Here is a 12635-nt window from a genome sequence, read left to right on the forward strand (position 1 = left end):
CCTAATATGGAAAGTAGCTTTTTTATTCTATTTATCTTTCCTACTAATCAGGGGTCCAAAAAAATAAACAGGGTTGCAAGGAGGGAGTACCATTTTTTCATGGTGCTTTTGATTCGACAAATACAACCACAAAGCAGAGTAAGTTAGACCCTGTTTGTTTTCACCAGCTTGTTTTTAGCCCTTGTCACATCAAAATGAATCTTACCATTTAGAAGTATGAAATAAAATTTATCTATAAAACCTTTTTGATTGATGGTGCTAATTTGTGAGACAAATCTAATGAGCCTAATTAATTCATAATTTGCTACAGTGATACTACAGTAACCATTTGCTAATTATATATTAATATACTTCATTAGATTTGTCTCGCAGTTTAGCCCTAGGTATCATCAATATATTCAAATTCTATCATCAATATAGCTAATTAATATCGGTACACATTAATGCTATGTGCCTAGGTATCAATTACTTTCTTTTTTTTCCTTTTCCTTTCTAAATGTTTTCCTTTCATTCTGCGATACCTAGTATTTGCTTTCTTTTTCTTTTTTTCAGTCTTTGTTTACCTCCTTTATGTTGCGTTTCCGAGATGTTCTTTGTATAAAGCATCCTAACAAGTTATATCGAGAACTTATACTTTTTAAAGACATATGCTGAACTTATGGATCAAAGTTGTGTGATAAATTTTTCTGATAACATTTACATAGAAGTTATAGTCTGAAAGAGTTATGAGAAAAAGTTTGTACGTGACATGAAAGTTATGTTGAAAAGTTATCCTATACAAATTTGTTTGGAAAAAATTATAGGTAAAAGTTATGCATGTCGAAGAAAATGTGCTAGGAAATTAATATTTGTGAAGTTATGCTATAAAAATATCATCTGATAGTTATGCGAAGGGAATGAGTTATGGTAAAGGCTTATTTTAGGCCGGCCGTAAATTAAATCGGTCGTACGGCCGCCCATCTGTGCTTGCACGTGAGGGCAACCAGATAAAGCAAAGGCACATCTGTGGGAATGATTTCAAAATAGAAAAGATCATAGTTTCAAAACCGAGCATCGAAATCAAAATCCGATTGCACAAGTGCGTTTGGTTCAATAAAAGCTTCAAAACAAGATCTCACACCACTATGTTTTAATGACATTTTTTTTGAGTGAAAGTACTTTTTTCGTGTATTCTAATTTTCCTATGATGTTTGCAAAAATTGCTTATGGGTTTTAATCATGTTGCTTTTGCATGCCCGAGTTCAGTTAAGTGGATATTGATGTTCATATTATGAAGATAGAATGCTTAGTGTCAATAGTGGATAAGGGTAAATAACTTTGTTAGGTAGGTGAATGTTGATCGCATGATCAATAATAGACAACTTTAGCAAATCGATTGAGCATTTTGACTAATCGATTTTGGCATTTTTTTCATTGTACATAAAGCAATTTATGTGTTTCGAAAAATATCGTTGAAATATATTCAAGTGAGGCCTTGTTTTGAAGATCTCCTCGAAAGAGATACAAGTGTGCAATCGGATTTTGATTTTGATGGGTGGTTTAAGAACTACAACTTTTTTAAGTTCTAAAATTGCTTGCACGTGCCACTGCCCGCACGTTGATTCATAATCATTGTATTTCTAAAACGGTGCGGCTGTACGAACAACTAAATTTACGGGCGGCCGTATTTTAGCTGTGTCCGTTAGTTATACACGCACATAAGCTGTAACTTTCTTTAAATGATCATGGAGAAACAAACTTTCTAGAAAAGAAAACCACATGCTGTGGAGCGCTCATAATCCTCCCGGCAGGCGTGCGCTGATTAGCAGAGCTGGCTCGGAACCACGATTGTGCGCGCATACACCGAAAGAAGTGAGTGGCCTGTCCGTGCGCGGGTGATTAAAAAGGAAACTAATATTTGTCGGAAATCGTCCGCTGGTTTTCGTCGTGGCGCGCGCCCGTGAATTAGCAGACCCCTTATTCGTGGTCCAGGTAAAAAAAAAGTATGTATAGTCGGCCGGCCTTCGGTTTTAGCATCTGAAACGGCGGGAACGCCTCCCGCACGAAGCGTACGGGGATCGCCGCCCCGTCCTCCCAGAGTTGTACTTGCGCGGAAGGAGTCAGGTCTGAAAATTATACAGGACAGAGGTTGCGCACCGTCCGCTTGCAGCTTTAGGTTTCCTCCTTGGTTGGCCAAGGATCCGCCTGCGCAACCCACCCACACAGGGCACGGCAAGTGTGCCGCCGGTCGGCCGCGGCGTTGCTTCGGCGGGGAGCGCAACGTGTACGCCGACGCCGGTGGTCGTCGGCCATCGGTCGGACCATCGCCCCCGCCCCGGCGTGGCGGGCGCGCACGCGCCGGCGCGCGTCACGTACGGGAGCCACGCGGTTTATCCACCGTTTCCGCGAGCGCCGGCGCGCCGTTGCAATCCCTCCACGCACGTCGGTGGGGTGTTTTATTCAAAAAGAAAAACAAAAAAAAAGACGAAGAAGAGCCTCCAGATTCTCTGGAAATCAGCCTGCAGGCCACCGGCCGGCCAGAAGCACCTCGACAGCACGATACGGTAAAGCATTTACTTTGATATTTCTCGCGCGTACGATGTGACACCAGCCGGATCGAGCTACTAGTGCGGTTGATTGATGGTTCAACGACCCGAGCTCCGTCGCGGTCTCCACGCCTGCTTTCGCTCTGTCTCCGTGGGCACCTGAGCATCTTTCGGGAATTCAGGTGTGCATGCCCGGCGTGAAAATGATGGGCGTCCAAGCGCCCGCACTGAATTTCGGCCCCGTCCTTCCATCCTATCGCCTGCTGGAAGAAGTTCGAAGAGGAACATGGGTGCAACAACTTGAGCATAATTTTCGCAGCAGGATCACCGATTCCGCGGCGTGTCACGTGTGTACGTGGGACGCAGACACGTCGTGCGGCAGTCGATTCCCCAGCAAGAACTCACGTCTGTTGATTATTATTATTATTATTATTATTATTATTATTATTATTATTATTATTATTATTATTATTATTATTATTATGCGAGGGAACTAGCGTTTACATCTCACTAGCTTCACAAATCCACAAAGCACGCGGCCACACAAATGAATGAAACGGGGCAGCAGGGGCACAACTAAAACGAGCCCCTGTTTCGAGTAAGAAAACTCAAACTAACACAGCATCGTCACCATCTTCGTCAACACATAGAAGAGAGGCAAGCAAGCACATCCTAATGACCTAGGCCTACCGCCTACACAATGTACAACTGCCGTATCGATTCCTACTACATGATGGAGCAGCCGTTGGGGTCGGTCGAGGGCGGGTAGTACTCGTGGTGCACCACGGTGGGCGCCGCCGGCGGGTAGTACCCGTACCCGTACGACGCCGGCTGCTGCTGCTGGTGGTGGCCGTAGTAGTGCTCCGGCGCGGAGCCGCCGGCCGTCGTCGCGGGATAGGAGTAGGACCCGCCGCCGTAGCTGCTGCTGCTGCTACCGCCCCAGTATCCGGAATCGACTCGCGAGAGGCCGGCGCGGGAGCCGTAGTAGCCGGCGGCGGCGTGGAGGGTGCGGAGCTCGACGAGGTCGGCGCGGCCCACCTTGCGGCGCAGGCGCGTGGTGAGGTCGTTGCAGTCGACGCCGTCGCCGACCACCCGCAGCAGGCTCCTGTCCTTCCCAGCCAGCGCCACCGACTCCACCCCGGCCGCCGCCGCCGCCACCTTCATCGCCCTGGCGCCCTGCTGGCCCTTGTCCGAGCCGCCCTGCATCCGGATCACCATCTCCGTCTGCAGCAGCAAACAAAGAAACAACAACAAGAAGAACGTCAAAGCCTTGATCAAATCGAAGCCCATGGAAGTTATGGAACTGTCAGGAAGATGTACAGGATGGGCGTGTCTGTGTGTGAGCGTACCCTCATGCTGTGGTGCTGCTGCTGTTCTTGTCGAATGTCTAGTGATGGGCGAATTGAACGTGCTGCTGCTGCTGCTATTGCTGTCAGGTGTCGAACAGGTTTGTTGGGAGCAGGGTGCCTGCCTCGCCGTATATATAGAACACGCGTAGGGGTAAGTTTCAGGGCAATTGCCGTGGCAGCGCGCGGCTCCTTCTCCGGCACCGGATCCTTTCCCTTTGCGCCGAAGCAGAGTGCCGCCCACGAATCCAATTGGCAGAAAAAAGAACACGGCGTTTCAGACCGGCCGTGGGTGGACAGCCGCACTTGGGATCTTGGATACGAGGAGGTGGGAAGGCTTGGAGGTTTTCACCAGCCGGTACGCGGTGTTGCGAGAATATACGCCGGCCTGGCGACGGACAGCTCGGTGGCAAGGAAGGGGAGCTTTGGCTTGCAGGCTGCGGCAAACCGTGTGGAGTGTTCGGGGCCACCTCGGGACTCGGCCACACGATGCGGGAGGTCGGTTGGGTGGACGGCCGGGATCGAGCGAGGGACCGGGGCAGCGCAAGTCAAAGAGTGTTGGTAACCCCGGCTGATCGAACGGCTCAGCAAATCCATTGGCGGTTGGGAACGGTCGCCAGGGTGCCTGCAGGTCAAGCCAGCTTCACCGGTCATCGGATCACCTGCGAAAGAAACAATTCGCCAATGGGCAATCATCGAGGCGCGATGTGATGACGGTGTCCAGCTGGTTCTTTCGCTTTCGGGCTGTGTTTAACTCGCGAAAAAGTTTTAAGTTTAGGTATTATAGCATATTTTATTATTATTTGACAATTAATATTCAATCATGAACTAATTAGGCTTAAAAAATTCATCTCGTATGAAACAGTTAAACTGTGTAATTAATTATTTTTTCAATTACATTTAATGCTCCATGGATATTTATGAAGATTTGATGTGATGTGTATTCTAGAAAAAATTTTTGGAACTAAACATAGTCTCATTTTCAACTATAGCGGCGTTTGTTCCTGATGCGGAGTAAATCAGGAGGTCTGAATTTATTATTTTTCTATTTTTGTTTGCTGGTGATCGACGGCATCTTTTTGGCAGCTCCTTTGTGGAACCGACGTACTCTCTCCGTTCCAAATTATAAGTTATTCCAAGAATTTTGGAGAGTCAAACCATCTCAAAATTTAACCAAAATTATAAAAAGAAATACAAAAATTTATAACATCAAATAGGTATACTATGAAAATATAGCTAATAAAGAATCTAATGATACTCAATTGGTATCATAAATATTATTATTTTGTTATATAAATTTGGTTAAATTTGAAAAACTTTAACTCTCTAAAATTCTTGGAATGACTTATAATTTGAAACGGAGAGAGTAGTACTTCTTCCTTACTATCACCATCGGAAGAAGCATCGACCTGACTCGGCAGCGCTCTGCGATTTTCGACTTCGTCCACGTTACACCAGGGACATTTAACACTCCCTTTGGTCTTCCAAGATTCTCGTGAAAATTGCTGCGGTTGAATTTGTCTTCAACACGAAAATTTTCTTCTCCAGGAAAATTGTGACAGGGATGCTAACAGAAATGGGCCGAGATACAAACACGGGTTGGGCCCATCAAGCCCCTGCTGGGAAACAGTCAAGCCCATGAAAAGGAGGAGTTTTATGAAAAGAAAAAAAAGTCTTTTTTTTTTGCCTCCCTCAACTTTGAGTCGAATTTGTTTTTCCTTCCTGAACCACAAAACCGTCCGTCCAGCCTCCTCAGACTCACAAAACCGTTCAAATAACCTCCCTGAGCGGTTTGACGGTGAGGTGGCAGCGGTTTTTCTATTTTTCTTTTATTTTTTATTTTGATTAAATCTTTGAAAAATCACAGTAAATCACCAAAAAATTATAAAAGGGAAAATCTAATTTTGTTCAACTCCACGTAAGTAGATCTACGCATTGAACATATTATATGATATATTTTAGTGCAAATTTTTTATATAGTTTTAGATATATGTTTTTCTGTAATTAATTTATAGTTATAGTCTCCATCATCAAATTACGATGAAAATTTTATGGTGGGCTAATCATTATATGTTTGAGCTATAGTAAAAATTTTACAATTATCGGATCATGTTTGACTGAGCTATTGATTTATCTAGGTTTAATTATAGATTAGTCTAGATTTAATTAAACCTAGATAAATCTATAGCTCAGTCAAACATGATCCGATAATTATAAATTTTTTACTATAGCTCAATCATATAATGATTAGCCCACCATAAAATTTTCATCGTAATTTGATAATAGAGACTATAACTATAAATTAATTACATAAAATCATATATCTAAAACTATAGAAAAAAATTTGTACTAAAGTATATCATATAATATGTTCAATGCGTAGATCTACTTACGTGAAGTTCAACAAAATTGGATTTTTCCTTTTATGATTTTTTTTGTGATTTACTGTGATTTTTCAAAGATTTAGTCAAAATAAAAAATAAAAGAAAAATAGAAAAACCGCTGCCACCTCACCCTAAAACCGCTCAGTGAGGTTATGTGAACGGTTTTGTGATTCTGAGGAGGCTGAACGTGTGGTCTAGGGAGGAAAAATAGATTCAGCTCAAAGTTGAGGGAGACAAAAATGATTTTTTCCTTTATGAAAAACAAAGATAGATCAACATTTAACAAAGCCCAAACAAGCCTACATTCCTCTCAAAAAAAAAAGTCTACACCGTTTCGATCTTTTTTCCCTCCAGAAATACTCTACTAGCCACGTCGAACCACCCGTCGACCGTCGTCGGCCGTCGCTTCAAAACAGAGGAATCCGTACTTAGGCTCTCTACATGATGGAGCAGCTTTCGTCGTCGGCCCGCGCCTGGTACCCATACGCGTAACCGGCGGCGGGGGGCTCGCACACGACGCTCACCGGCGGCGGCGGCGGGTGCTGGTAGTACCACGCGGTCGGCGCGTACTGGGCCGGCACGCCGGCGGGGACGGGGGCGGCGTCCTTCTTGTCGCCGCCTTCGTCCTTGGCCTGGGAGGCGAGCTGCACGATCTCCGCGGGCCCGACCTTCCTGCGCAGCGCGCTGGCGAGCCTGACGGGGTCGACGCCGTCGCCGACGACGACGACCTGGTCCCGGGCGTCGCCGGCGAGCGCCACGGAGTGGACCCCGCCCGTGGCGGCCACCAGGGACAGCGCCTTGGAGCGGCACCGGTCGCACGGCATCTCCACCTTGATGACGATCTTTTGCTGCGGCCGGCGGGAGGAGGAGGATGGCAAGACACAAGAATGGTCAGGATCTCCGTGCCATCAGTGTTGAATGGATTCGCTCCAAATCAGAACCGGGCGGCGGGGGAGCGGGGCAACAAAGTTGAGGAAGAGAAGGGAGATTCGTGCACCTTCATTGCCGATTCTTCCACCGGGCCGGGCGAGGCGCTCTGCAAGCTTCAGAATCGAAACGCCGCCTGGATGGGGTGGACCAAGGAGGCGAGCCGGAAGACTGGAAGGAAGCAGAGGGATGCAGTGGTGGGAGGAAGAGGCCCTCGGCGGAGCTAAATACTGCACACTGCAGAGGTGGAGCAGTAGCTGCATGCCTGCATGTGCACGAACTGCAGTCCAAGTCATGGCGAAGACTTGGGGTTGTTACCACGCGATTTAGAAAAAAAAGGAAAGAGATTAAAGAAGCAGAGTGATGAGCGAGTGATGAGGCCTTTACTCTTTAGTTTACGACTTACAGCCTTGGGTCGCTTTGTCTAATTGCCGCCAACGCGCAGCGGCGCTGGGGGAAGCCGCGTTTCAGATTCAGAGCGCACCCTACAGCGGGGGGCGTGCAAGTCAGCGGCATGCATGTGACTTGCATGTCAGCGTGCAGCGTCAGCTGCGGGTCGATCGATGGGGTTGGTCCGCATTTCAGCAACGAGCCCGCCACAGGCGCGCCAGGATTCTGTTCCGCCGGGCACGGTGCCGCCCGGAATCTGGACGGTGCTGATGGCTTCAAGATCGATGAACGAGGGGCCTGTTGTTGTTGATGTATTTAGGTACAGTTGATCTTGTGTTCGCTGGATGGTTAAAAGGACCGCAGGCAGACCTCGACAACCGGAAGAGTTCATGTGCAACGGGCACTCTACTTCTAGAGAAGAGTTCATGTGCAACCTGATTCCAAGCACCGGTTCCCGGACCGATGGCAAATGAAAACCTCTGTACGTACACCAACAATCGTGACACACGCGAGGATCCAAATTTACCGTGTGTACTCGCGGTAGTGACGACCCCCCCCCCCCCCCCCCCCCCCCGAGCGCCGCGCGGGGGTCCGGTTAGAACGACTTGGAAGACGGGCTCAGGTATAGATGTGCAAACGTGTAGCCCGGACCGACACTGCGCTAATACTATTTGACACTGACATTATTCGGTACCACACTACTCGACACTAATTCTTAGTTGTGCCGTGCTGGCCACTCGACCCAGGCACTACACTATAAGCACTTAACCGTGCCGTGTCGTGCCGGCAGCACGGTTAGCACGCCGTGGTAGTGCCGGCCCAGACACTTCCACCACAAAAAGGCTCAAAACACTCAAAATTCGGGTGAGCGTGAGAGGCGAGAGGTGAGCGTGAGAGGCGTCATTCGTGGCATATATACGCCGGTCGCTAGAACGGGTCTTAAGTGGGCTCCCGGTCCAGTAAACCTGTAAGGCTAACGACTAGTAGATCAGTTCTAACGGCTAATATCAAATAGGTACCGTGCTAGGTTCGTGCCGACCTATTATCCGTGTCGTGTCTGTGCCGGCACTACGTGCTAGGGTTCGGCCCACACACTACACTATGCCGTGTTCGTGCTGGCACTGACACTAAATCTATCGTACCGTGTCGTGTTCGTGTCGTGTTTTTAGTATCGTGTTCCGTGCCGCAACATCGTGCCGGCCCATTTGGACATCTATAGGCTCAGGTGGTCAAGGCGGGATCGATGGGCGTCCAAATGACAGGACAGGGCCCTGCTGCTGACTTGGTTGACGGGGTTAGCACATCTAGATCACCCCGTTTGGCACGCGAAGGGTTACGCGACGTCGGCGCTTCGTCGCCATCAAGGTCGTATTAATTCCGATGCTTCTTCTTGCTTAGTTCTAACTCTAGTACTCTTTGTTCACATGCCGACTTATTTTGTTGGGACAAGGCCATGGCATTGCCCGAATCGACACTCGATGAGCGCCGAGCGCGAGAGCGGTGTTCTAGATCGTCGTTCTGTTTGCCTGGGGGCACGTTCTTTAGGCGAGGAGTGGAAGATCGAGCACGAGGCGAGCCGGTTTGCTCCAAGATTTCGCAATGTTGTTCAACCTCGAGGGACTTTACAGCAGCCTTACCACCTAGTAGTCTGGTGATGATCCAACCACAGTCCACATTTGAGCAACGGACCATGCAGCTTCGAGGCAATCAATTTGGACTCGCACTCGATGAATCATATTCATTAGTTCATTACTAGCACATCAACCCGTGCTCATGCACGGGCAAACAATTTTAACAACCATATTGGCAAGGATTAGAGTTCATCAAACTGATGTTTCTATTTTTACAGAAATTTCTAGGATTTATTTATTTTTCCTACTTTCTTTGAGGACTTAACGTGATTTAATCATCAGTAACTAACCTTCTGTGTCATCGTCGAGGGCTCATGCGGGACGGAGCTAGCTAGGATTACATGTAGTCTGTGTTACCCGGACACCCATGTCTTAATTTTTTTGCCGAGCCGGATACTCTGCACCCGTGTCGGATTCCGACACCCGTATCGGATTCCAAGTGTTATTTGCCGTGTCCTCAAAAATTCTAACGAATCGGACACCCGCACCCGAGTCAGACCGACTCCTGCAGCCGTGTCCATGTAACACTGCATGTAGTACTTTTCTCTTCCGCTGAACAATCAACAAGACCGTGAGCGAGCTTGACTTCCAAGTCAGCGGTTTCAATGCTGAGATGTACTACTACAGCCCACGGGAAAGCGAGTGATGTGCGTATTTTAATTATTAAGCTGGGCTCCACTTGTTAGTAATCAGGAAATTTGGATATCACTCAGAAGATGATCTAAAGTTTGACTTCAACCTTCGCTCCAACTATTGTTAGGTCACCCTGATTTCCAAATTCAAATCACACACGGATCAACTGCAAATTTGCATTCTTGTTATTAGAACGCGCGCGATTTGTTTCTGGTAAAATTTGAAGGAAATTCATATGCATGCGGTCCAAAGTCCAGACATATAAATGCTCCACTTCCCATCCATCCAGTGCTATAAAATCCAAGAGTTTTGTAGTCTGTACAATACAGATTAGAGGACCGCCACTGGCTCAGAGCCAGGTGTAGGCAAAAGTGGGCTATTGCCCCCCTGTCATGCAAAATTTCCACTAGATGAATAGTAAATTTGACACTATTTATTATTTTAGCATCTCAATTACCAAAGATTGCCCCCCCTAATTCTTTGTTCTGGCTCCGCCACTGAGTACCGCTAGAAAAGAAAAGAAAACTACAATCTTTGTATCAACAATAATTATAGTAGCCCGTACATACGTACGTGTATTGTTCTCTCTACAAATACAAATTTACAATCTACATTATGGAGCAGATGCTGCTCTCCTGCTGCGTCTGGTAGGCGTACCCGTAGGGGCCGCCGAGGAAGAAGCCGCCCGGCTGCGACGGCAGCGGCGGGTAGCACCACGGTAGTAGTCGGGCACGGGCGGCTTCGTCTTCTTGTCCTCGCCGACCTGCAGTGTGACGGAATCGCCAAATTAAAATTCTCAATTAAGTATAATGACTGTTATTTAAATACATCGGACGCATTAGTTTAATGTTTAATTTAACAGTCCTTTCTCAGCCCACGTCCTGATCGAAACAACACCGATCACTACAAGAAATGTGGTGATCTATGACGAAAATTTTATGACATTTTAATGGAGCGTCACAATTGCACACAATCTATGACGAATTTGAAGGTATGGATCCTAGGCCCAGAATTTTATGACGTTTTATTGAATTCGCCAAAATTGAGCCCACAAAATATGACGCTTTATTGAATTCGTCATAACTGAACCCACAAAACATGACGTTTTAACATTATTGTCATAGAAAACGTCATAGTCCCTTTTGACATATATTTATGAACTATGAAACAAAATTTTATATAATAGTAAAAATAAAAAATAGGATGATGGCAAGAATCGAACTTGCAACCAGCAAGACATGAAGATTGCTAGTGAAGTCTTGCTAAGAACTACTTTAATTCCTGTTAGCAAGTGGTTTGCTTGTCCTAATGGATCACTAGTATCAATTGTCAAGCATAGTATTTTAATTAAGTCTACAACATTAATTCCACTATTATAATAGAACCAGTTCGTGCTGTTGATCCATTATTTTCTTGCTTGTTTTTTTCCGAGGCTGTGGATTCTAGTAGGAACAATTGGCGAAACTCGGATGAGCATGAAAAAGCCAAAGTTGTCATGTAGTACTAGTGCTGCCACCAAGTTAGGTTATATTCAAATCTTTCTAGTCATTTTCTGGTCTGCTATGTTACTTGTGTTACTTTATTTTCAGACGTAAAATACCTGCAACTAGGACTTCAGATGGAACTCATTTGCTGCAACTAGGACTTTTCAGAGACTAACTGTGATCACTTGTTGGTATTATTATTTCAGGGGCAGCTCGGCTTAGTGATGCAACATCAATAGCTTATGCCTAGGTGTTTGCTCCTAACCAAGTATGGCCAAAAAGGAACTCATTTGCTGTTGGAATTTAGGGTCGTGCTTTCCTTCAAAGTCCTAGCTGTTGAAATAATTGAATATAGATGGTAAGTGGCCATGACTATGTGAAGTGAGGCTAGTTATGCATTATTTTGAGATTTTTGCTAGATTGAAACCAAAGTTAGAATGTGATTCCATGCTGAAAGATTAAGTTTGTTGCATGCTTGCAGTTCTCAGGGCTCTGTACAAAGACCAAGAACCAAGTGCATCGAATTTGTTTGAGTGCCTCTGTAGAAAAAAAAAGAGAAATGATACACCTTATGTATAGATTGCCATTGCATGTTAGCTTTCAAATACAGCTCATTGCAATTCTAGATGAAAATTTTTTAGGGGATTTGCTGTTGTATTTGATGAAATGCTCTATCAAACATTTATGTGATGAGATGTTAATTTATTGTTGTATCTTGGGTTGGGCTGAAATGATCATGCTGTTTATATGTGCCTTGTAAATAAGGCCCAAATTGGCTCATGCGCCTGCTGCCACATCGTGGTCCATGTGGCGCGATGTCACTGCCATGTCAGCATCTATGTCATCGTCCACGTCAATTTACATGCCATCACTGCCATCCATGTCATCACCATGTCAGCAGCCACGTCATCCTTCATGTCATCAATGTGTGACATGCCAATTGAATCTGTGACGAAAATTATACTGTTCGTGACGTTAATTTTCGTCATAGAAAACGGGCTTGGGTTGGGTTTCAGGGGGCCCGGAGACATACCATGACGATTTTAAAACGTCATGGATCGAGCAATCTATGACGAAAATTTAAGGAACGTCACGAGGTGTGATCTGTGACGCTCAATACATGACGTTATTTGAGATCGTCATAGATACTGTTTTATGACGGTTTTTCAGTGATCTGTGACGAAATTCAATCATCATGGATCATCAGATTTTTTGTAGTGGATAGTTCCACGCGAAGGTGAGCGCAGATGGTACAAGCACGACACATATTTGAAAATACAGCAATTGTTATCGCCATAAATTAACAGGGCCGAAA

At 45.9% G+C, this 12635-nt stretch overlaps 2 protein-coding genes and 1 long non-coding RNA gene across 3 annotated transcripts; 1 reads left to right on the plus strand and 2 right to left on the minus strand.

Annotated features, from left to right (window-relative positions):
• Nucleotides 1-3032: 3032 nt before the first annotated feature.
• LOC120656238 lies at nucleotides 3033-4197 on the minus strand. Its single transcript, XM_039934275.1, has 2 exons — nucleotides 3875-4197; nucleotides 3033-3749 (listed from the first exon to the last, which is right to left on the minus strand). The coding sequence occupies exons 1-2, from the start codon at nucleotides 3878-3880 to the stop codon at nucleotides 3252-3254; spliced, it is 504 nt and encodes a 167-aa protein (XP_039790209.1). The 5' UTR covers nucleotides 3881-4197; the 3' UTR covers nucleotides 3033-3251.
• Nucleotides 4198-6491: 2294 nt separating this feature from the next.
• Nucleotides 6492-7492, minus strand: LOC120656239 (disease resistance protein Piks-1-like). Its single transcript, XM_039934276.1, has 2 exons — nucleotides 7253-7492; nucleotides 6492-7103 (listed from the first exon to the last, which is right to left on the minus strand). The coding sequence occupies exons 1-2, from the start codon at nucleotides 7256-7258 to the stop codon at nucleotides 6693-6695; spliced, it is 417 nt and encodes a 138-aa protein (XP_039790210.1). The 5' UTR covers nucleotides 7259-7492; the 3' UTR covers nucleotides 6492-6692.
• Nucleotides 7493-11261: 3769 nt separating this feature from the next.
• LOC120656240 lies at nucleotides 11262-12025 on the plus strand. The gene is made up of 3 exons (XR_005667849.1): nucleotides 11262-11360; nucleotides 11527-11678; nucleotides 11802-12025. It is a non-coding gene; the product is annotated as an uncharacterized LOC120656240 (long non-coding RNA).
• Nucleotides 12026-12635: the final 610 nt, after the last annotated feature.

This window comes from Panicum virgatum, chromosome 1N, assembly GCF_016808335.1.
Source record: "Panicum virgatum strain AP13 chromosome 1N, P.virgatum_v5, whole genome shotgun sequence".
NCBI lineage: Eukaryota > Viridiplantae > Streptophyta > Magnoliopsida > Poales > Poaceae > Panicum > Panicum virgatum.